The 23460-nt window shown below is 44.6% G+C and overlaps 1 protein-coding gene across 4 annotated transcripts in view; it reads right to left on the bottom strand.

The window, feature by feature from the left end:
- IRF7 (interferon regulatory factor 7) overlaps positions 1–23460 on the bottom strand; it is a 128113-nt gene that overhangs the window by 58228 nt on the left and 46425 nt on the right. For all 4 annotated transcript variants that reach the window (XM_029582758.1, XM_029582755.1, XM_029582757.1 and 1 more), the window contains exon 6: positions 538–589. In XM_029582758.1, coding sequence (XP_029438618.1) covers positions 538–589 — 52 coding nt within the window. The remainder of the gene's footprint in view (positions 1–537; positions 590–23460) is intronic.

Below are 23460 nucleotides of genomic sequence, written 5' to 3'. Positions count from 1 at the left end.
TGTTCATTAAAATGTGATTTCATTTGTTCTATTTCTGTTGTTTTACTTGAGATTCAGTAGGAGAGATGAGTGATACATTTGATTTATCTCATACTTTGGAAGATGAGGGAGTGGAGAGGGGATGTTTGCTCTGTAATGTTTCCTCCTCTCCCTAATCCAAACTTGGGCTGTCTGTTGCTGATTTGTGAATGCAGATGGTAGAAGGCACAAGTAATTTATCCGAAGCTAACAAGAAATACACTGGGACAAAATGTAGTGGCTGGGAACATAATGCAGGGGGCACTAGGTTCCCCTACAGAAGCCCTTTGTTTGCAGCACTAACGGCATCTGAAATGTGCACGACCGCATACAATGGCTGCTGGGGACTCATGAGTGCATTTGATAATCCTTCATACACTGGAAGAAGCTTTGCCTCGCACTTCCTGTTCCCCTCAACAGTATTCCTGGTTATTCATGAGAAAATATCCAGCAGGCACAGCATTTCCTGTTCCTCAGTGGTTTTCCATAAGCTTCAAATACAAATAAAGACCTTTTTACCTGCTAAGTGATTTTCCAGGCTCATACAATCAAATCTATCTTCTATGGCTGCCTGTAAAGAAAGAAAAAAAGTTTCAGTGCAGGCAGAGCTGCCTATAAATTCCAAACTAAGAGGAAATACAGAGCCAGTCAAGGAACGGTGCTGGCGGGAACAATAAAACTAGGCGATAGCATGTGCAGATGCTCATACGCCACATGCATAGATATGACAAGGTTAAGGTTACCAACCTTTAACCATCCAATTCCCAAACACTCCAAGATGCTGTTTAATATCACTAGGGCCGGCTTTTGGGGTGGGTGAGCCAGGCAGCTGCTCGGGGTGCTGTCAGCTGAAGGACACCCCGACCACCATGGGGACACAGTGGATCCCATCTCACCATGGGCAAGGAGTGATTGTGTGACTTTGGTGGATCCCATCCTACTGTGGCCAAAGACACCCGCCATGGGGGGGCGGGTGCCATCAGTTGACAGGGTCACGCTTTTCACTCAGGGTGGCATTCGCCTTCAATCCGGATCTGGTCTTCATTAATGGCATTTATGCACACTTCATCATTACAAAAATACAGAAACAATTTGATAGCTGATAAAGGACCAGTCTAGTGTCTTAGACTGCAGTTGTAATCAGGCTTTGCAATTAACGATCCTCTGTACTTGACCCGTGCTTTCGCCTCTATCACCTCCTTGTATCTCGCACCCTTTCTGTGAATAAAGATTTTCCTGTTATTCCTGAGTCTCCCCCTTCAGAGCCTCATATCATGACCACCAGTTCCCACCAGTTCTTGACCTTCTTTATTCTGAAAACAGATGTGATTCACCCACTAATTAGTTTTAAACATAATATAAATTCATTAAAAACTAAAGTATTAAACTCAACAACGTAAAGGATAATGAAGCTGGAGAAAGGGCAGAGAAATTGTCTCCACAAAATTTTAAAAGCCTCAAGAAACAAAGGTCTATGTTCACTGAGAAATCCTGCAATTTGAATTTCCTATCCATGTAAATCACTGCCCAGCTAAAATGTAACAGATAAAAAAGAGGAAGGGCAGGGAGACATGGGGATGCAGCAGGAGCCAGATAAACTTAGCTGTGTAAGTCTACTTGGAAACAAAATTGCTGTTCTAAAGTTACTTGGTAGCTTTTGCCAGGTATATTCAGTGGCAGACTTGACTTACCTGGTTGTGTTGCTGAATATCCAGGTAACTTTCCTACTCACAAGCCTGCTGAATATGGCCCTTATAAAATATTACAGTTCACTCAAAAAAATATATACATGGTTACAACTTCAAACCTACTCCACTTAGTCCCCCTTTAGATGTAAGGGCCTCTGCACTAAAACTTAGCATGCATGCTGAGCCAGTCCCAGAAGAAATTAGTACATACTAGGGATGTGCTTTTGATTAGTGCATCCTAATATTTAGTTCACACTAATTAGAAATTAGTGAACACCAAAAAATAATTATGCAATAAATCCCCAGAGCCTGATAGTATTCACCCTATGGTGGATCGCCCTCAGTACTGGTCTCTCAACTGATAGATGAATCCATAACACTAGAAATAGGTGACTATTCACCTCTCTTATCAGTTAATGGACAAGCAATTCTCTTCTGATCTCTTTACTCAGAGAGGAGGAATAGCCTAGTGGTTAGAGCAGAGGGCTATCAACCAGGAGACCAGGGTTCAAGTCCCCACTGTTGCTCCTTGTGACCTTGGTCAAGTCACTTTACCCTCCATTGCCTCAGGTACAAAACATAGATTGTAAGCCCTCTGGGGATAGGGAAATACCTACAGTACCTGAATGTAAACCCATGTGATATGTCACTATATAATATTAATAAATAAATAAAATATGCCCTGATATTTTCTGTCACAGAGACTTGGTTATGTTCTGATTTACTCCTACTTAACTTGCCGAGTATTTAGTTTTTTCCCAACCTAGATTAGAAAAACAAGTGGTTTCTTATTGTTGCTAAAGAATCTCTTATGTTTATACAGTCATCAATAGATTGGATCCCCCATATAGATGTTGTAGGGTTGTTGTCTCCTCTGGGATATTTGTTTAGTTTATAATCTTCCTGGCTTTCTTAGCTTGCACCATTCTCATCTGTTACCATTGGCATTTGAACTTTATGCCAACTGTATCATTCTTGGCAATTTCAATTTACAAGTAGATGCAATACCCCTCTTCTTACATAGGACTTTTTCCAATACTACAGCTGCTTTAGGATGGTCAGAACTTAACTCCTGTACCTCCTCTAACTCCTACCATGTGACAGGGGTCAGCCAATGGCAGCAGTAGCCTCTGTCACATGGTAAAGGCATAGGGCCACTGGCACCATTTGGTTACTGGAAGCCACCGGTCCGAGAGTGGGAGATCACTCCCAGGACCCCCACTGGACCACCAGGGACTTTCAGTGAGTCTTGGGGGAGGGGGGGGGGTCAGAAGGGTTCTATTTAATTAAATTTGAAGGGTTGGGGGTAGGTTTGAGTTTTTTTGGGTTTGTTTTTGTTTTTGTTTTTTAATTGGGAATGAAAAACATTTTCCGATCTGAGGGTGGACTGAAATGACCCACACTGGACCCGAAAACAAAGTCAACGAAAAAAAATGTATGCACACCACTAATCAATACAGAGTGCCTGGAAGGAGGCTGCTTGGTTTTCTAAGGATTTAGTAGCTTAGAAAAGAAAGCTGCAAGTTCTAGGAAGGAAATGAAAGGCATGATAGTTCTTTTTGAGCAGCAATATAGGAAGAAAATGAAAAGAACTGTTTGATAAAAAGCATGCTTTCTGTCTCAATCCCCCACGAGAGCTTATGGTGGTTAATGACTTGGTGTCTAGACCAAGTGCTCATTTACATTCATATCCTGATAGTGATGCACTTGAACATTACTTTTCAGACAGAGTAATGAAAATTAAATATCATTGGGCCCCTGAGTAGTTCACTGGCAGTAGTTCCTGTCAATGTCTAACATGGTTGCCAAGTGGTCAGATTCTGACATCATTTCATCTGTGAACTTTCCACAGTTCTTAATGGATTACATCACACTTCTACCTCCTGCTCATTTGCAACTGTATGAGGTCTAGAAGATCATACAAACCAGTTTATTAAGCAAATTGTAAATCCATCACTAACAGTATTTTTCTTTGCGCATTGAAATATGCAATTGTAAGGCAGATTCAGAAAAATGTCATATCACCTACTGAAATTACAAACTACAGGCCGATTTCTAATTTGTGTACTTTAGGAAAGATTTTAGACAAATGTGTTTTAAGACAGCTAGATTATTTTCTTATTGATAAGCGTGAGTTGGATGACCATGAAAATGGTTTTCGTGTTGCCCAAAGCATAGAACTATTACTTCTATCCCGCCTTGATAAACTTAACTTCCAAGGGTCAAGGTAATTCCGGTATTTTGGTGCAGCTTGATCTTACCATGGCATTTGACACCTTGGACCATGCTTTACTAATTTCACATATGAATCAAGTGTGTATAGGAGGAAGAGTGTTGGCATGGTTCCAATCTTTTTTTTTCTCATTTAAAGTTTATTGTAGCAATTAAAGAAACTAGTACAACTTAATGTAGAACAATTCCAATTAAAAAAAAAAAAAAAGACAGCACAAGAAAAGATTTTTTTGTACATTCATATTATCAACCCGCCTCTCCCGACCAACCCCTCCCCTCTCAAGGCACTATATGTAAGCAATCAAATATACAGAAAAAGATCCCCAGAGTCCCCTGAAACTCTGTAAAATAGAACAGATATGCATGATAAAAATAAGACAAAATAAAATACACAAGTCATAAGTGAACAGGAGCAGGAACAAAATATAGCAAACACCCCCAAACCCCGCCAACCTCCTCCCCCCACCCACGCACTCCCATCTGTGCCCTAAAGGACAGTCTGAAGAATCCCAAAAATCCCCTATACCTCCCCCTTCCTTCTAACAATTACACTCCTTTCTTTGCCAGCATATATAATGGTGCCACTTTTTTCAAATTTGTCCACCCATTTATGTCTGATCGCAGTTAACTTGTTCAAATAATAAATTCTACTCAATCTTTGAATCACCCTTTGTAAAAGCAGCATTGTGGTCTCCTTCCAAGCATGAGCAATTTCTCCTCTGGCAGTGATGAATATTTGCTGTGCTAAGAAAACAGTAGTAGCTGGTTCTGTATAAGGAATATTAAAGAGAAATTGCGGGTCCTTGGGTATTAGCTCTCCCACTATCTCTTATGTTTCGGGACTTGGGCCTGGATTCTCTAAGGTCGCAGAGAACCCGGCGGTAACAGGGGGCAGGGGGGGTGGTCCTGCGATAGCACCTCCACAATGCGATCGCTGCAGGCTTCCGCGCTGAATAACTACACCATAAAAGGTGTAGTTATTTGGTGGGAAACTGGCAGCGATAAGCAATCTTACCTTTCACCGCCAATGATGTGTCTGCAGCGTTGGCCCCAGTGCCGCCCCGACTCCGCCCCGAGCTAGCTATCACACGCGAAAAGTCCCTTTTCGCATGCGATAGCGTTAGAGAATGACCCTCTTGGTGGTACAGTTGATCACTATCTTTGGACATGCCCACCACACCCTCGCCAGCATGAATCTCCCAGTCCAGGAGACTATTTAAACAACCTAGTCTGTGTAAAATACCTCCTAAAAAGCAATTTATAGCCCTGTTCCACTATAGTAGCTGAAATTGAACTCCATTTAGTATTAAGGAAACAAATCCCATTTCATTTCCCCAAGTGGCCGTTTCAGATCGTTCTCCCAACCCACAATATGCAAAGGTGGTTGTTTAAGAACTTTATTTAATGTTGAGATTGTGGACCCTTTCTCCGTAACATTATGAAGAAAGTCTCAAAGGTGGAGCCCCTGAGAAATAGTCAGCGGAAGGCGGTGCAAGCAAGAAGAAAAAATTAGTTCCTACCAGTCTACGTTCCTCTGGACGAAGCTGGAACAAGCTGACGCTGGATCTGGATGAAGCTGGAACAAGCTGAAGCTGGAACAAGTTAATAGGCCTCAAAAATGAAGCTGGAGCAGCCTGGCAGACCTCACTCAGCCAAGACTGTTGCCAGGACAAAGGAACACCTGACGGTTACACTTTAAAATAGGCTCCGATGCAAGTTCTATGCCTCGAGCCTGTTTCCTCGGCTGCCGCCTCTTTAAGATGCCTGATGACATCACTGACGCGTGCGTGCGCGTCCCGGAGGGAGGTGTGCCACGACGCTCCCAAAAACATCAATTCGAGCCCGCGATCGGCCTGCAGGAGTGGCGCAGCCAATCCCGAGGTCAAAAACAGACCGCGCAGATCAGCCGGAGCAGGTAGGAAGGCCCGGCCACGGCGACTTGCGGGTGGGTTTTCGAACAGTACCTCTCCTCTTACGCCCCCTCAAAAAAGGCTTAGGCGTGTGTGGATGTTCTTGATGAAATTGCTGGAGAAGTGATTTATCTAGAATGTGCGAAACTGGTTCCCAGGTATTTTCTTCTGGTCCATAGCCTTCCCAAGCTATTAGATACTCCCAGCGCCGGAAATGTCGGCGCACATTTAGAATTTCTTTAACTTGATAGATTTGATCTTCTTCGGATACCACTTTAGGAGTTTTTGGCATCTTACGATGTGGCCAAGAAAGTATTAGTGGTTTAAGTAAGGATACATGAAATGAATTATGTATTCGAAGAGTAGAAGGTAATTGTAAACGATAAGTTGCTGGACCTAAAAGATCAGTAATCTTGTACGGTCCAATGTACTTAGGTGCCAACCGCATAGAAGGTACTCTAAGGTGAGTATGATGTGTACTTAACCATACTCTATCTCCAGTGCAGAAATGAGGAGCTGGACGTCGATGTTTGTCTGTAGTTCTTTTAGCAGCATCATTAGCCTTTGTAATGTTTGTTTGAATGTCTTTCCATAATACATGGAGCTGCTGAGATGTAAGCTGGGCAGCTGGAGAAGAGACGATGAGTTGCTTTGGCAGTGGTGGAATAGGTTGTCGACCAAAAACTACTTGAAAAGGAGATTTTTTAGTAGCTGAATTAGCATGCATATTGTGAGAGAATTCTGTCCACGGTAATAACGATGCCCAGTTATCTTGCTTAGAATTGACAAAAGAGCGAAGGAACGTCTTTAGAGTCCGATTGACTCGCTCAGTTTGTCCATTACCCTGGGGATGATATGCCAAGGTAAAATCTAACTACTCCAAGGGGCGGATTTTAAAAGGAGCGCGAATAGCCTACTTTTGTTTGCGCTCCAGGCGCAAACAAAAGTACGCTGGATTTTAGTAGATACGCGTGGAGCCGCGCGTATCTGCTAAAAACCTGGATCGGCGCGCGCAAGGCTATGGATTTTGTATAGCCAGCGCGCGCCGAGCCGCGCAGCCTACCCCCGTTCCCTCCAAGGCCGCTCCGAAATCGGAGCGGCCTCGGAGGGAACTTTCCTTTGCCCTCCCCTCACCTTCCCCTCCCTTCCCCTACCTAACCCACCCGCCCGGCCCTGTCTAAACCCCCCCTTACCTTTGTCGGGGGATTTACGCCTCCCAGAGGGAGGCGTAAATCCCCGCGCATCAGCGGGCCTCCTGCGCGCCGGGACGCGACCTGGGGGCGGGTCCGGAGGGCACGGCCACGCCCCCGGGCCGCCCCGGGCCGTAGCCACGCCCCCGGGCCCGCCCCCGGAACGCTCCGGACACGCCCCGAAAACGCCACGCGTTCGGGGCCCGCCCCCCCGACACGCCCCCCGACACGCCCCCTCCGAAAACCCCGGGACTTACGCGAGTCCCGGGGCTCTGCGCGCGCCGGTAGGCCTATGTAAAATAGGCTTACCGGCGCGCAGGGCCCTGCTCGCGTAAATCCGCCCGGTTTTGGGCGGATTTACGCGAGCAGGGCTCTGAAAATCCGCCCCCAAATGTTTTACAAAAAGCTTGCCAGTATTTGCTTGTGAATTGGGATCCTCGATCGGAAGTAATATGTTGAGGCAATCCATGTAAACGAAATATATGTTGTGTGAACAACTGTGCAAACTCTGGAGCTGTGGGTAACTTAGGAAGAGGAATGAAGTGAGCCATCTTTGAAAATCTATCTACTACCACCCAAATCACTTGGTTACCAATGGATGGAGGCAACTCTACAATAAAAGCTGTAGATATGAGTTCAGGGTGCTTTTGGTACTGGCAAGGTTTGCAAAAGACCCCAAGGGCGTCCCCGTAAAGGTTTTTGCTGAGCACAAATTGGGCAAGAATCTACATATGATCGTGTGTCTTTTTTTATGGTTGGCCACCAGTAGTATTGACTTAATAATTTAAGAGTACGTAGTCTGCCAGGATGTCCAGCTGTTAGAGAATCATGAGCCCAGGCTAGTACTTTTTGTCTAAGACGAAGGGGAACTACAGTCTTCCCTACTGGCACTGTTTGTGTTGCTGCAAAGATTATTCATGCTGGATCCACAATATATTGTAGAGAAGTCGGAGTATCATCTGTTTCATAAACTCTTGAAAGTGCATCAGCCCTGATCGGTTTTTTTTTATAGCTGGATGATATCTTAAGCTGAAATTGAAACAACTAAAAAATAACACCCACCGAGCTTGACGAGGATTCAAACATTGGGCCTTACTGAGATATTCTAAATTTTTATGGTCTGAAGATAGTTATTGGATGTAACGCCCCCTCAAGCCATTGTCGCCATTCTTCCAATGCCATCTTGACTGCCAACAATTCTTTATCTCCAATACCATAAATTTTCTCAGCTGGTAAAAATTTTCTAGAAAAATAAGAGCAAGGTAGAATGTTGGCTGAGAACTGCTCCTACAGCGACATCAGAAGCATCTACCTCAACCACAAAAGGTTGTGTTGGATCTGGATGCCTAAGACAAGGTTTTTGAAGAAATGCTTGCTTTAATTTTGAAAGGCCTCCTTTGCCTCAGATGACCAGTTCCGTGCATCAGCTCCCTTCTTGGTTAAAGCTATGAGTGGAGCCACGCACTGAGAATAATTAGGAATAAATTTTCTGTAAAAATTGGAAAACCCAAGGAACCGTTGAAGAGCTTGAAGTCCTTGGGGTTGGGGCCAGTCTCGAATACAAGCCACTTTATCTGGATCCATGCAAAAACCTTCAGTAGAAACTATAAATCCCAAAAACGGTAATGAGGTTTGCTCAAACAAGCACTTTTCTAATTTTGCATGAAGATGGTGGTTTCGCAGCCATTGTAGAACTTGTCTAACTGCAGTATGATGAGTTCTTAGATCCTTGGAATAGATAAGTACATCATCGAGATACACAATCACACTAGTATTAAGGAGATCTCGAAATATTTCATTCATTAGATTTTTGAAGACTGCTGGAGCATTACACAGTCCAAAAGGCATCACCAAATATTCGTAATGTCCATCGCGTGTGTTAAAGCAGTCTTCCACTCATCTCCAGATCTAATTCGCACTAGATTATATGCTCCTCTGAGATCAAGTTTAGTAAAGATCTTAGCTCCCTGGAGACGATCCAATAACTCTGGAATTAGAGGAAGTGGATATCTATCTTTCAAAGTAATGGCATTAAGACCTCTGTAATATATACAAGGTCTTAATGCCCCATCTTTTTTTGCCACAAAGAAAAATCCGGCTCCTGCCGGTGAGTTAGAGGGATGAATAAATCCACGTTGAAGATTTTCTTGGATATAATGTGACAAAGCTTGAGTTTCAGGTAAAGATAATGGGTATACCTGACGTCTAGGTGGAGTGCTACCTGGAAGGAGATTAATAGCACAGTCAAACGGTCGATGCTCGGGAAGAGTCTCCGCTTTTTCTTTTGAGAAAACATCTATGAAATCTTCATATTGAGAAGGTAGACCAGTAAAAGTCATAGCAAGCATGGTTGCAGACAGTACATCCAGTCAAATTTGTTGCTGCTGAAGGCGCTAGGACAAATCAGGAATGGCTTGGAGAGCACTTAAATCCACCGGGTCCATGGTCCTGGCAAACTGTTGAGATCGTGGACCCTTTCTCCATGATATTATGAAGAAAGTCTCAAAGGTGGAGCCCCTGAGAAATCATCAGCGGAAGGCAGTGCAAGCAAGAAAACAAAATTAGTTCCTACCAGTCTAAGTTCCTCCAGACGAAGCTGGAACAAGCAGACGCTGGATCTGGACGAAGCTGGAACAAGCTAATAGGCCTCAAAAATGAAGCTGGAGCAGCCTGGCAGACCTCACTCAGCCAAGACTGTTGCCAGGACAAAGGAACAGCTGACTGTTACACTTTAAAATAGGCTCCGATGCAAGTTCTATGCCTCGAGCCTGTTTCCTCGGCTGCCGCCTCTTTAAGACGTCCGATGACGTCACTGACGTGTGCGTCCTGGAGGGAGATGTGCCCCGATGCTCCCAAAAACATCAATTAGAGCCCGCGATCGGTCTGTAGCCCCCAGCGAGCGGCGCAGCCGATCCCTGAGGCCAAAAATAGACCGTGCAGACTCGCCGGAGCAGGTAAGAAGGCCTGGCTGCCGTGAATCGCGGCCGGGTTTTCTAACATTTAATAAGTTATAAATTCTGAAAATCCCCTTAGTCACCCATTGAGCCTGGTCACAAAGCCCCTCAAAAAAGGATTTACCCTCATTAAGTCCTTTCTGAACCTCTCTCTGAGAAATGAAGTGACACACCTGAAGATAAAAATAATAATCTGAAGGGAGCAAATGAAATATGTGCATTACCTCTTGAAAATCTTTTCAGTGCTTACCATCCCAAACATGTTCCAACTTCCCACACCTTTTGGCTTCCTAGCGTTTAGCCAATACTGAACAACCAGAAATAAATTCATGATTAATAAAGATAGGAGACCTATAAAAATATTTACGATCACCCACCTATTCCAGTCTTTGAATATAAGAGCAATGGTTGGAGGAAGTACACCCAGCAACATACGAGCAGAGATTGGTAACCACACCAGTTTGGCTGGTGACACTTCTTGCAGAAGGGATTATTCTAAGACAACCCACCTCTTACCCTCCCCACTTCAATGCCAGTCAGTCAATCATTGCTTTAAGTTGTGCAGCCACAATTCCACATAAAACAGGGAACACCCATCCCATCCCTATCTTTAGGCAGAAACATAACCTTACTACTCACGCTAGGTGGCCTTTTCTTCCAGGTAAAATGAAACAACTTACATTATCATAAATTAATGTACTCTTCCGGGACAAACACTGGCAAAGTCTGGAACAGGTAATAAAACCTAGGTAGGATATTCATTTTTACATTCGAAATTCTACCCAACCAAGAAAGGTGCCCAGTCCCACCTCTGAAGATCCCCTATGAACTTATCCCATACTCCATCAAAATTTGTGGTAAAAAGGTTATCCAATTTAGTGCCAATCGACACCTCCAGATATTTCACCTCTAAAGTCACAATTTAAAGGGGAACCGCCGCTTAATTACAGCGACATACTCTGGCGGAAGAGTAATACTCAAAAATTCAGACGTAAATGCATTTAACTGATACCCAGAGACCCTGCCAAATCTCACCACCTCTTCCATAAGAAAAGACAGGGACTTATCAGGAGAAGCTATTGTCAACAGGATATAGTCTGCGAACAGAGAGTTTGTATTCATGATCCCCCACCCTTAAACCTTGTATTTCCTTAACACTGTGGATCTTAGCAGCTAAGGGCTCCAAATATAAAGCAAAAAGCAGCAGAGAAAGTGGACATCCCTCCCTCATACCTCTGCCTATCAGGAAAGCATCTGAATAACTCCCATTAACCTTTATGCTAGCACTAGGGTTACTATACAACTTCCGGATCCAAGTAGAGGAGTTTCCCCCTAAACCAAATTTCTCTAATACAGAAAACAAGTAATCCCAATGGACTAGATCAAACGTCTTTTCAGCATCTACCGTTAAAGCCAGCAAGGTTTGTGATTCCCGAACCCACCATATAAGATACATCACCCCAGTGGCGTAGCCAGAATTGATTTTTTGGGTGGGCACAAGGTTAACATGGGTGGGCTGTAGGCATGCAGGTCTACTAGTTGTTTTTTTACTGATAAATAATGCCAAATTATGCAGCATAGCATTCACATCTACGCCTAAGTATGAGGTTTACTTAATGATACAAACATAATTCACGGTGATTTGTGGTACTTTAGCCTTCTTATTATTACGATTTTATACACGGCTCCTACCTGTCCATAAATTTTGAGAGAGCGGTTGTGTTGCTTATATTTAAATTGCTAACATCTCAAAATATAGATATATATTTTTACCTTTGTTGTCTGATCTTTGTATTTTTCTAATCAGTTGGTCCTGGTCTCTTTTTCCCATTTTTTCCCTTATAGCTCATTTCCTAATTCCTTTTCAGTGTCTTTCTTCTATTACTGTCTTCTTCCCTTCCACACACACACACACACATACACGCTTTCTCTCACACACTCAAGCTCTCACTCTCATATGCTCTCCCCCCCCCCCCCCAAGCTCACATTCTCTGCAGACACACATACAAGTTCTCACTTTCTCACCCCTCCCCAGGCTTATATTCTTATGCACACACAGACGCACATCCAGGCACCCATTCTCACCCACACACATAAACCCAGACTCCCATTCTCACCCACAAACCCATGCTCCCAGTCTCACCCACACATATTCAAGCTCCCATTCTCATCCATACATATACCCATTTAAGGTACTATTCTCACCCACACATACACACATTCAAGCACCCATTCTTATCCACATATTCAAGCTTCCATTCTCACCCACCCACACAAATCCAGGCTCTCATTCTCACCCATATATACACACATTCAAGCTCCCATTCTCACCCACCCACAAACCCAGGCTCCCATTCTCAACCACACATACACACATTCGAGCTCCCATTCACCCACATATTCAAGCTTCCATTCTCACCCACATACACACCCAGGCTCCAGTTTTCACCCACACACACTCCCATTCTCATCCACACATACACATTCAAGCACGTGCACAGCTTCTGCTTTCTCCCCCCAGAGCAGGAAGATCAGCTGCCTCCCCTGCTGCCCCCGGCCTCCTGCTATCTTCGGGCGTCGGGCCGTACTGCCTGCCGAACTTCCTGTCGGGGGGGGGGGGGAGCGGAAGCGCAGCGCACAACGTCCGCTTCCTCCCTCCCCCCCCCAAGCAGGAAGATCGGCGGGCAGTACGGCCCGACGCCCGAAGATAGCAGGAGGCCGGTGGCAGCAGGAGAGGCAGCTGATCTTCCTGCTCTGGGGGAGAAAGCGGAAGCTGTGCGCGGCGCTTCCGCTCCCCCACCCCCAAACAGGAAGTTCGGCGGGCCATTTGACCCGAAGATAGCAGGAGAACGGGTGGCAGCAGGAGAGGCAGCTGATCTTCCTGCATTGGGGGGAGGAAGCGGAAGCTGCGCGCGGCGCTTCCGCTCCCCCCCCCCCCCGAACAGGAAGACCGGTTGGCCATACGGCCGCAGCAGTGCTTCCCCATGTGTGCCGTGATGGCGCGCGAGGCGTGGGTTCTCTTGTTCGCTGTCACGGGGATGGGATCCCGCGATACAGCCTTGCAGTTCCGGTGCCAGTTGGGTGGGCCTGGGTCTAAGTTGGGTGGGCACCTGCCCACCCAGGCCCACCCGTGGCTACGCCACTGCATCACCCTCCTCACATTACCTGCTGTCAATCTACACAGAACAAATCCGGTTTGATCTGGATGTATCAGGAAACCCACTATCCCATCAAGGCCCCACAATATTTATTAGATTTTGTAGCTGAAGCAAAAAATTGGAGTGGGAAATGATGTGAAGCCAGCCTTTTGTGTCTTTTCCATGAGATTCCTGACATAGCAATACATCCACCCTCATAATAGCATCATTCAAAAGCTGCTTCCTCTTGATTAACGACTGAGACCACTCTTATTTTTCCAAGACTTCAGGACAGTCCTCCAGGCTCTTCTGTTCGCCAAAATAGATTACTGCAGTGCCCTCTTTCTAGGCCTCCCTAAATCTACCACCAAACCACTGCAGATGTTACAAAATGCGGCAGCGAGACTGCTGACCAACACCAGCCGCGGTGAACACATCTCCCCCGTCCTCAGAAACCTACATTGGTTACCAGTAAATTTCAGAATCCTGTACAAATCTATTACCCTAATACACAAAACCATCCATCAGCAACTCCAACTCGACCTGGATATCCCTTTCAAACTCCACTCCTCTAACAGACCAACGAGAGATATCCACAAAGGCACTCTGAAATTTCCCCCTACTAAAGCCACTCGCCTCTCTACGACCAAAGACAGAGCTTTTTCAATTGCAGGCCCAGCTATCTGGAACAATATCCCAGCAAATCTCAGATTGGAACCCTGCCTCTTAACCTTCAGAAAAAGACTAAAGACGTGGCTCTTTCACCAAGCCTTCCCAGATCCACCGGATAATCACTAGTTTGAGCCTCACTTCTTACAAGGACCTTGACACACTTCCTCCTGAACAATGGACACTGGCATTTCCTGGTTAAAGCATATGCTCTAACCCGTTAAATTATTCGTATCATGTTATATTTATTCTACCTGCCTCTATCTTCCTTCCAGCTTGTCTTTAAGCCTCCAAGTTTTCCATACCTTGTTGATTGTAACTTTGACTTATTCCTTTTCCTTTGTTATCTATTATTTACCAGAATTGTTACCTCAGTTTTACCCTTTGTTAAAATGTAAACCGATCCGATATGGTTATCTACTATGAAGGTCGGTATAGAAAACTGCTAAATAAATAAATAAATAAATGTAGGTATTTAACCCTTTAACATTCCATGACAAAATCTTTAATTCCCTCATTAACCGGTTTGTATATAACACTCCAAACCCAGCCACAACCCCTGAAGCCAACTGAATACTTTATACACCAAACTATTCACCCCCAGACTGCCATCCCAGTACCACCCATATCCTCAGCTCAGTATATCCCCTTTCCTCCCCCTCCCAAAACACTCCCACCTCCTACTTGAGGAATGACAACACAGCCTCCCCAGACTACTCTTTAACCCACTCTACCGACCCAACGCATAAGGTAGCTTAAATACCCTCTTCCCCTTTGATAACCTTATATAAGCAATCCAATGAAACCATCAAAACAAAGAACCTGAATAAGATAGAACAGCAGACCTTAGAGTCCAAAAGCAGACTTCACAAGTCTGCCAGGATAGCCGACTTGCTTTGCACCATCCCAAACCTACACTCAAGTTGCTGCCTCTCTCGAAGATCCACCAAATGTCTCCTCAGGCGCTATTCTCTGGATTGTACCCTCTGCCAACAAGGATTGGTCTCCCTGCCAGCCAGAGCAGAAGAAATACTCTCGATGGGAGCCACATACTTCACTAAACCAACTGCTTGAAGTATTTGCCTTGCTTCATCCATTGATTTAACTCAGGAGGTTATCCCATTAATGGAAAATTGTAACCCAAAAGGAAATAACCACTTGTATCAATGATTCCCAGTCTGAAGGGCCTGCAGCACATCCCAGAAGTCCTTCCATTTCCTAATCATGAGAGAGAGATCTTGGAATACTTCCACTTTGTTACTATGCCATTGAATATCTTTCATCTTCCTCACTTGGACAATCACCTTCTCTTTTTTTTTTAATTTATGCATTTTCTAAAATTTCAAGATACAAATCTTCAACAGAAATATTAAGAATAGGATTAATTAAATTGACAAAAGAAATCACCTATGCAAACATCATTCCTTTCTCAATACAAGTCCTCATATATGGGGAGTGGACCTAGCCCCAACCTAAATCAATTAATTTTTTTTCACCAAGAAATCTCAAAAGACATAACAGCAACCATATGTTATCTATAAGGAACAGTGTATTAGGGCTGGACATTGCTGGTGTCACAGGGGTTTTCCCAATTAGAAACTGAGTTAACTGTGGGGGATCATAGAATACATATGTATTATTTATATACTTTATCATGCACTTGCATGGAAACTAAGAAGAAAACACCCCCAATTTGCAAGACCTGCAGCCTCAACAGGAGAAAAGATTTCCTCCTTTTTTTGAGACTCCCGTGAGACATCAGGGAACACTCACTTTACATTGTAGAAAAGACTCAGTCTCATTAGCCATTCCTTGTCTGGGTCACGTGCTAAAGTCACTATAATGTAGCTGGAGCAGCGAGCTCTGAGTCAGATGTCTCCAATACTGCAGAAAGAGTCATACTTGGTTCAGGAACCAGTATCAATGGTACTATTCCTTCACCTTGTTCTTCCCTTCTTCTGACCTTTGGCAAGTAAAAAATCTTGGAGGGGTTAGGGGTATTTGAGGAAAGTTAATAAATCTCAGATTTCTATTTTTCGCCATATTGTCCAGGTTTTCAATTTTCAAAGCCAAATTATTCTTCTCTTTAGTCATTACTATACTGACTGTACTTGCTGTATTCCATTTACTTGATCTCTTATAGAAGTGACTTGTTGTTCCAATACTAATGTGTTAGACAGCGCCACAATTTTTTCTTCCATCTCCTTAGACTTAGCAATAACTGGTGATAATTGTTGCAAAATAGAACTTCTCATTTCCACAATGGCTTCCCAAATTGTCTCAAGGGAGAATACTGTGGGTCTTTTCACAGTAGACATTCTCAAAAGAAAAGGGCTCCCCAACATTGCCACCAATACGTCTCTTCCCAAACCAGACTGCCCTTGCTGGAACTCTGGGCTCACTGCAGCTACCGCCACCCTGTTGTGCCCCGCAGGGCTCAGCTCACCGGCACTCTGGGCCCCTCTCGTAGCAGCAGGATTATCTGGCGGTGTTCCCTCGGCAGGGCTGAGTGGTGTCAAAGAGCCTGTGAGAGAGGGGAGCTCAGATTCCCCTCCCCCACTCTCCAACGACTGAAGCCCCAATACCGTGCTGCTGCGCACAACGTGGGCATCCATCAGGCCGGAAAAAGGAGTCAGAGGAATCGTGGGGGTAAGGTTCTGTCCTGGGCTTTTGCTTTCTTCCCATCATAGGTAAAGTTACAGCAAGAAAAAGCGAACTTGTATGTCCGAGAGAGCTGACGCCGAGCAAATCTATCGAGCGGCCAACTTGGATCTGCCCCATCACCTTCTCTTTTACAACAGTCATGAAAGCAGACCACAATATCCTGGGGCACATTCCCTCGAGGACAACCCAAAGACCTGTGCGCTCTATCAAGCACCAGTTTAGGGATCTCCTCAATGTCATGTTGGCTCAAGTCATAGATATCAGATAAGCAGCTTCCTCAGGGATACCCCTGAACCTCAGGTTCCCTCTTCTTGACCTATTCTCTAGGTCTTCCACCCAATCTTAAGAAGGTGTAGACTTCCTGTAATTGCTTCAACTCCTGCTGAATGTGCTCATAGGCCCACACCTGATCCTCAGCGGCATCAATTGTCTCCCAATTCTGCACACTCTGGCTGCAGCTCTCCCACTATCGATTTGATTTCTTGCTTCAGAGAGCTTATATCAGCTCAGCTCTCCAAACCACAACTGAAAATCTGTGGAGAGAGGCAGATCAACTTGCCGTTGATGAATTTCCTATGCTGCGCTCCCCTCCATGGGGCCCGATTCACAGCCACCATGTTCTGTGTCCTCCATGGCCGGGTCCTCTGACGTTTGCCGCCACTGCTTTGTAGAAGTGCTTTAGATCAACCAATTTGTTTCCTCCCAGGCATCACCAAAGCTGCCCGATACACACAGTATGTTCATAGCTGATCTCTGCAGCCTGATGGCAATGCTGTGGGGAAGATTATAAAAATCGGGGTCCAGAGCACGGTCTCTAAGCAGCCATTCGGCAACGTGACGACACTTCTCCTCAGGTTCCAATCTTTTTATCACACAGAAGACAATGTGTGCAGGCTGGTAATGCGAGATTTCAGGGGAAGCCAATAAAAGGGAGTTTCACAGCCTATCTGTAAAGTTTTCAAGAACTGAATATTTAATTTATGCTGAAGATATTCAGGTTTTTTTTTTAGTTGTAATTTTAATATTCCAGTGGCACAGTTCTGTTATTGCATGAATGCTATTTGTGATTGGTTAAATCAGAATTACCCGGCTCTTAATGGTAAAAGACTTCAGTTTGGTGGGTTGGCAAATCTGTTTTTCAAAACATACCTTCAAGTCTGTATTATGCTATCAATTTGCCACTGGTATCTGAGGCAAATAATCTGGGAGTCATTTTGGACTGAGTTAACATTTAAGCCTCACATACAGCAAATATGGTCTATAAGTTGAAAACACTTTCCGCTAAAGTATTTACTATCCTCAGAACTGTTTATAACTGTTTTGCAATCAGTACGTTTCAGACATTTGATTATTGTAATGCTCTTTTGATAGGTCTGCCTAAAATTTAAGAGCCACAATTAATCCAAAATACAGCTGCAAGGCCTATTTTTTGATTAAACCATTTTGAACATCTCTCACCCATATTACAGAAACTTGACTGCCTGTACAATGGTGCTCTCAATTTAAATGGTTGATCATAATTCATAAATTGCTTTATGGTGAGCACTATATAATACATTTATTGCAAGAATATTGTCAGACTAGAAGACTATATTCTGCAGATACTCCATCATTGCGCAGTTACAGATCATCATCTGCACATGTTATATTGGGTCAGTACTTGGGATCACTCCCTTAGCACTTGCATGGGGAGGCAGACATTAAGGTGTTTAGAAAGAGTGAAAGCAATTTATTTTAATGAAGCTTTTGTATGACTATGTTTGACTGTCTTGTTAATTTTCATTATTTTATTTCACAGTTTTATGAATATTGACTGTAACCTATTTTGAACCAGCTCGTGGGAATGTGAATATAAAATATAAAAGTGTACAAAATAAATAATGCCTGCCCAACACTTACCCAGTTATGTTCCACTGAATAGAAGCCTCTTGGTGATTACAGCTTAAATGCACCAAATTCAATTTTCATCTTATTTTTGGGGATCCTTCTGTGAAGGAGCTTCGGTCGTCCCTTATTAAAGGAGCGTACCAATGGAGTAGGCAGGTTCTGTGCAGAGATAGTTTAGAGGTCTGGTTTTGCTTCCCCATGTGGGAACCTGCAGATGGTGCATCCTAACTGTTTGTCATCCCTACACACTTGCTTTCCTCGTGGATTTTTAGTTTGGAACTTGAGTTAACAGGTTGTTCCCTGCCTGCCTCTGTACTGTTTCCTAATTCACGGGAAAGAGTAAGGAAGCTTTCCCATTTAGGAGCCGGTCTCCGCTGACTTGTCTATTCCATCCTTTAAGCTTGTTTTTGAACTCTGAAGCCAATTGGAGAATTCCCTGCGAGAGGCTTGGTGCCCCCTTTGCAGTGGATTGGATCATTTGCTTTCGCAGGGTTAGATTATGTGTAAGGCACGATTCTGGCAGGCTTGCCTCTCCTGTCTGGTGACCCGATGTGCAGGACTATAGTTTTGCATTAACTGTCTTTTGAACACTCTCCTCTGGAGACAAGGAAGTTTTACTCCACCCTTTCTGCTTCCTTGATTTCCCCCCTTTTTGGTTTCATTCTAATATTTTTTCCACTTGGAGCTGAGGGCCCACGGTGCCTGGGAGTCTGCACCCCAAACCTTTGCATGAGGGAAGCTTTTCATCCAGAAAGATACGGAGGTCTTACAAATTTCATCTAAAGTAAGGGAGCCCAGTAAAGTGCACTTCCTGAAGAAACCTAGAAGATACAACATACAGGTAGCAAGAACTTTGTTGCCATTGAGAGAAAGTTTACATTAAGGGGTGAGAAGTGCCCACCCAGGTGCTGCTAAGGAGTTAGAATAAAAAAAAAAGTGAAGTTTCCTTTTGGTGCTGTCTGGGGAAGTTAAAGGATGTCTAATGGATTTCTTGGAAGATATTAAATCTGGAACTAAGTTCTGGTGAAATATTGGGACTGTATACATTCAAACCACTTTCAGTGGGAAGATTTAAGAATTAACTTGGGAGGTGAAGCAGGACTGAACTAATTTCAAACTACATAATCTGGAGGAATTAAGTGAATTGTGAATAAGGAGTGCTTCCAAACAGGCCGATACAGTACAGTGCGCTCCAGCGGAGCGCACTGTTAACCCACGATTGGACGCGCGTTTGACACGTTAGCTTTACCCCTTACTGAATAAGGGGTAAAGCTAACGTGTCATGGCGATATTAAGTCGGAGGTCCCGAAAGTTAAAAAAAAAAAAGAAAAAAAATTTGAAATAGGCCCGCAGCTCACGGGTTGAAAACCGGATGCTCAATTTTTCCGGCGTCCGGTTTCCAAACCCATGGCTGTCAGCGGGCTCGAGAACCAACGCCGGCAAAATTGAGCGTCGACTGTCAAACCCGCTGACAGCTGCCGCTCCTGTCGAAAAAGAGATGCTAGGGACGCGCTAGTGTCCCTAGCGCCTCTTTTTACCGACGGCCCTAATTTAAATAAATTAAATTACTGTTTCACGCGCACAGGAGAGTGTCCTGTGCGCGCGCTGGGAGAGTGGGCGCTCGCCCGCTCTCCTGCGATTCTTACTGTATCGGCCCAAAAGTGAGTAACACACTTTGCTAGAAGATGTGAAGTCACAAGTTTATTCTGTCTGCTGTCTTATTTGCTATTAATCAATTGAATGCAAGAAGTGTAAATATTATTCAGTTGTCTGATCAAACTATCAGTAAAGTTGGAAACCACCATTCTCCTGGGTGGTTATTGGATGCAAAAAAAGAGAAACTATTACTTACCTGATAATTTCCTTTTCTTTAGTACAGACAGATGAATCCAAAACCAGAGGGTTAAGCACCTCTACCAGCAGATGGAGACAGAACAAAGCTAACAATATATATATATCCCTACAGTGACATCAGCCCGCCAGTATTCTCTTCAAAAGAACTGGACAGACTAGCAAAACTTGATTGAGTGTTTTATATACTGTCATTCCATGCGAAAAACACTAGTTTGCAACTGTATATAGGGTTGGCATTCACAAACATTAAGATGAGTTATAAAGAAAGGCATGCACACAGATAAGGTAAACATACTATGCTAAGGGTGTACTACATAGGCAGACATGAAATTGTGGCCAGATAAAGGCAGGGGGGTTAGAGATAAAGGGGATATAGTTTATGACAAAATTTCAGATAACTGAGTCAAAATGAATTGGCTATTAACAGATAACCATTCTAGCACTCAGCCAACAGGAAAACACTGAACTCAAAGAATGTATTAACACTAGTCTAGGGACTAGATTAACACTTACAGGTAACTCCTGGAACACGCAGCCACATAGAAGGATAATCAGCACAACCCAACGGCACCAAGGGCTAAAAGGTGGATCCACCTGCCTATACTAAAGAAAAGGAAATCAAGTAAGTAATAATTCCTCGTCTTAGCAGTTAGACAGGTGGATCCAGAACAAGTGGGATGTACCAAACCTACTCCTAAATAGAGCAGGAGGCTGCCCATGGTCCCATCAAAACTGCACGTGCAAAGGCTGCGCCCTCCTGGACCTGCACACGTAGACAATATCTGGAAAAGGTGATAAGGAGGACCATGTCACCACTCAAATGTCAACGGGAGACCATTTAATCTCCGCTCGTGACACTGCCTGAACCCTAATCTGACTAGGCAACGGCTATTCAGCATCTACCTATGTGGCTGTAACTACCTCCATAATCCAGCAGGCCATTGTAGCCTGCCACACTGGCTCACCTTGTTTACTCCCACCATGGAGAACAAACAGCCAGGCCTCTGAAATTCAGAAACCTTTAAATACCTCAAGATATGCCTGATTTTCAAAGGCCGAAACAGGTGACATCCCTCCACATCTTTTGCCCGTCCAGAGACTGCAGGGAAATAGACTGATTCAAGTGAAAATCAGAGACCCTTTTTTGCCAAAAGTAACCAGTACGAAGCTGTATCATCCCTGGAGTCACTCATAGAAATGGCTCCCGGCAAGACCAGGCCTGTAGTTTGGATACTCAACGCGTAGAACAAATTGCTACAAGAAACAGTTCAAGGTCAGTAAACTCAGGGAAAGGGTATGCATCGGTCAAAAGGTAGGGTCTGCTAAAAAATCCAAACTAGATTAAGACTCCACAAGGGCACCAGTAACTGCAAGAGAGGACAAAGATGCTTCATGCTTTTCAAGAAGCAGGCCACATCTGGATGATCCAACACAGACCCACCATTCACCTGAACTCAGAAACAGGCAAGAGCCGCCATCTGAACTTAAGGAATTAAGGGTCAACCCTTACTCAATCCAGCCTGAAAAATTCCCAAAATGAGTGGGATCTTAACCGAACGAGGAAGAACCCCTTGATTTTCACAAGCCTCAAACACTCGCCAAACCCTCACATAGGCTATGGAAGTGGAGAACTTGCCACCTTGCTACGAGTGAGAAATCACCACAGTAGAATATCCATGCTTCAGCAAGTGAGCTCTCTCAAGGGCCATACTGTAAGAAAACCAATTTGGATCTTCATGAAGAACGGGCTCCTGCCGTAGCAGATTCCTGGTGTGTCAGAAACAGGAGGTGAGAGTCCACCAGAAGTCTTTGCAGATCTGCATACCAGTCTCCTGGGCCAATCTGGTGCCCACCAGAAGTACCATCCCCCACTGTGACTCTCGACCCTCCGAACTATCCTGCCCTACATGGGCCACGGGGGAAAAGCAGATAGCAGCTTGCCTTCCAGCTACTCCTGCACAAGAGCATGGATGCCCAATGACTTTAGATCTCTCCTGCGACTAGAGAATTGAGGGACATTTGCATTGCAAGAAGTCACCAGGACTAGAAACTGATGGCCCTAATGATCTATTAGCTGAAATGCCTCGTCTGACAGTCCCCATTCTCCCGGATCCAGACTCTTTGCTGAGAAAGTCTGCTCTTACATTGTCTTTTCCTGCAATGGGCAAGGCTGATATCTCCTGAAGTTGCACCTCCGCTCATTCCATAAGTTGGTCTATTTCCTGCAACACTTGCTGGCTCTTGGTTCCTCCCTGCTAATTGATATAGGCCACTATCATTGCATTGTCAGACATTATCCTAACCGCTTGACCCTGCAACCTGTCAAACTACAAGCATGCCAACTGGATCGCATGGACCTCCAGCTGACTGATGTTTCAAAAAGACACTTCTGCACTCCAGCATCCTTGTGCTGTCAGCTCCTAACAGTGAGCTCCCCAACTCTGGAGGCTCGCAGAAGGGAAACCCTTTTCTGAGATGATCTGCTTTTAACCACCATTGAAGGTGAGAACAGACCTCCACTGGGAGGTGGAGCTGAATCAAGAATTCTTGAGACTGTGGGCTGAGAGACAGCACTGAAGCAGAAATATGCACCCTCGCCCATGGCACCACCTCCAGGGTTGCCATCAATCCAAGCACCTGAAGATAGGACCACACTGTTGGGGATATCATGTTCAGATGCACCTGCACCATCAGCTTCTGGACATGGCCCTCCGGCAGGAACACTACCCTGTTTCATGTCGAACTGAACACAGATACTCGAGTGATGGTTGTAGATTGCTCTTGGTCAGGTTTACGACCCAACCTAGTTCCTGCAACAAGGACATCACCTTGTGCAGACCCAGAGGCTCTCTTCCAGACTCTTGGCCTGAATCAGCCAGTCATCTAAGTATGGGTGTACCAGGATCCCATCTTCTCAACTCTGCCAGCACCACCACAACCACCTTGGAAAAAGTTCTGGGAGTCGTGGCCAAACCAAAAGGTAGTGCTTGAAACTGACATCCTGAAATCACAAAATGCAGAAATCGCTGATGTTCTAGTTGGATGGGAATGCCTTGAAGAGATCCTGAGAAGTCAGAACTCCCAACTGCACTGCCATTATCACTGAACATAAGATTTCCATGTGAAAACGAGTCACATGCAAATGAAAGTTGACTCCTTTGAGATTCAGAATGGGGTCAGAAAGGGGGGCGGATCCAAGATGGCTGCCAGATAGGATTGCATGACGTTAGTACTGCCGATCGAGTGTTTCTTTTCTG

Source organism: Rhinatrema bivittatum, chromosome 17 (assembly GCF_901001135.1).
Source record: "Rhinatrema bivittatum chromosome 17, aRhiBiv1.1, whole genome shotgun sequence".
NCBI lineage: Eukaryota > Metazoa > Chordata > Amphibia > Gymnophiona > Rhinatrematidae > Rhinatrema > Rhinatrema bivittatum.
The sequence above is the reverse complement of the archived record's forward strand: the minus strand, read 5'-3'. Positions and strand labels throughout refer to the sequence as shown.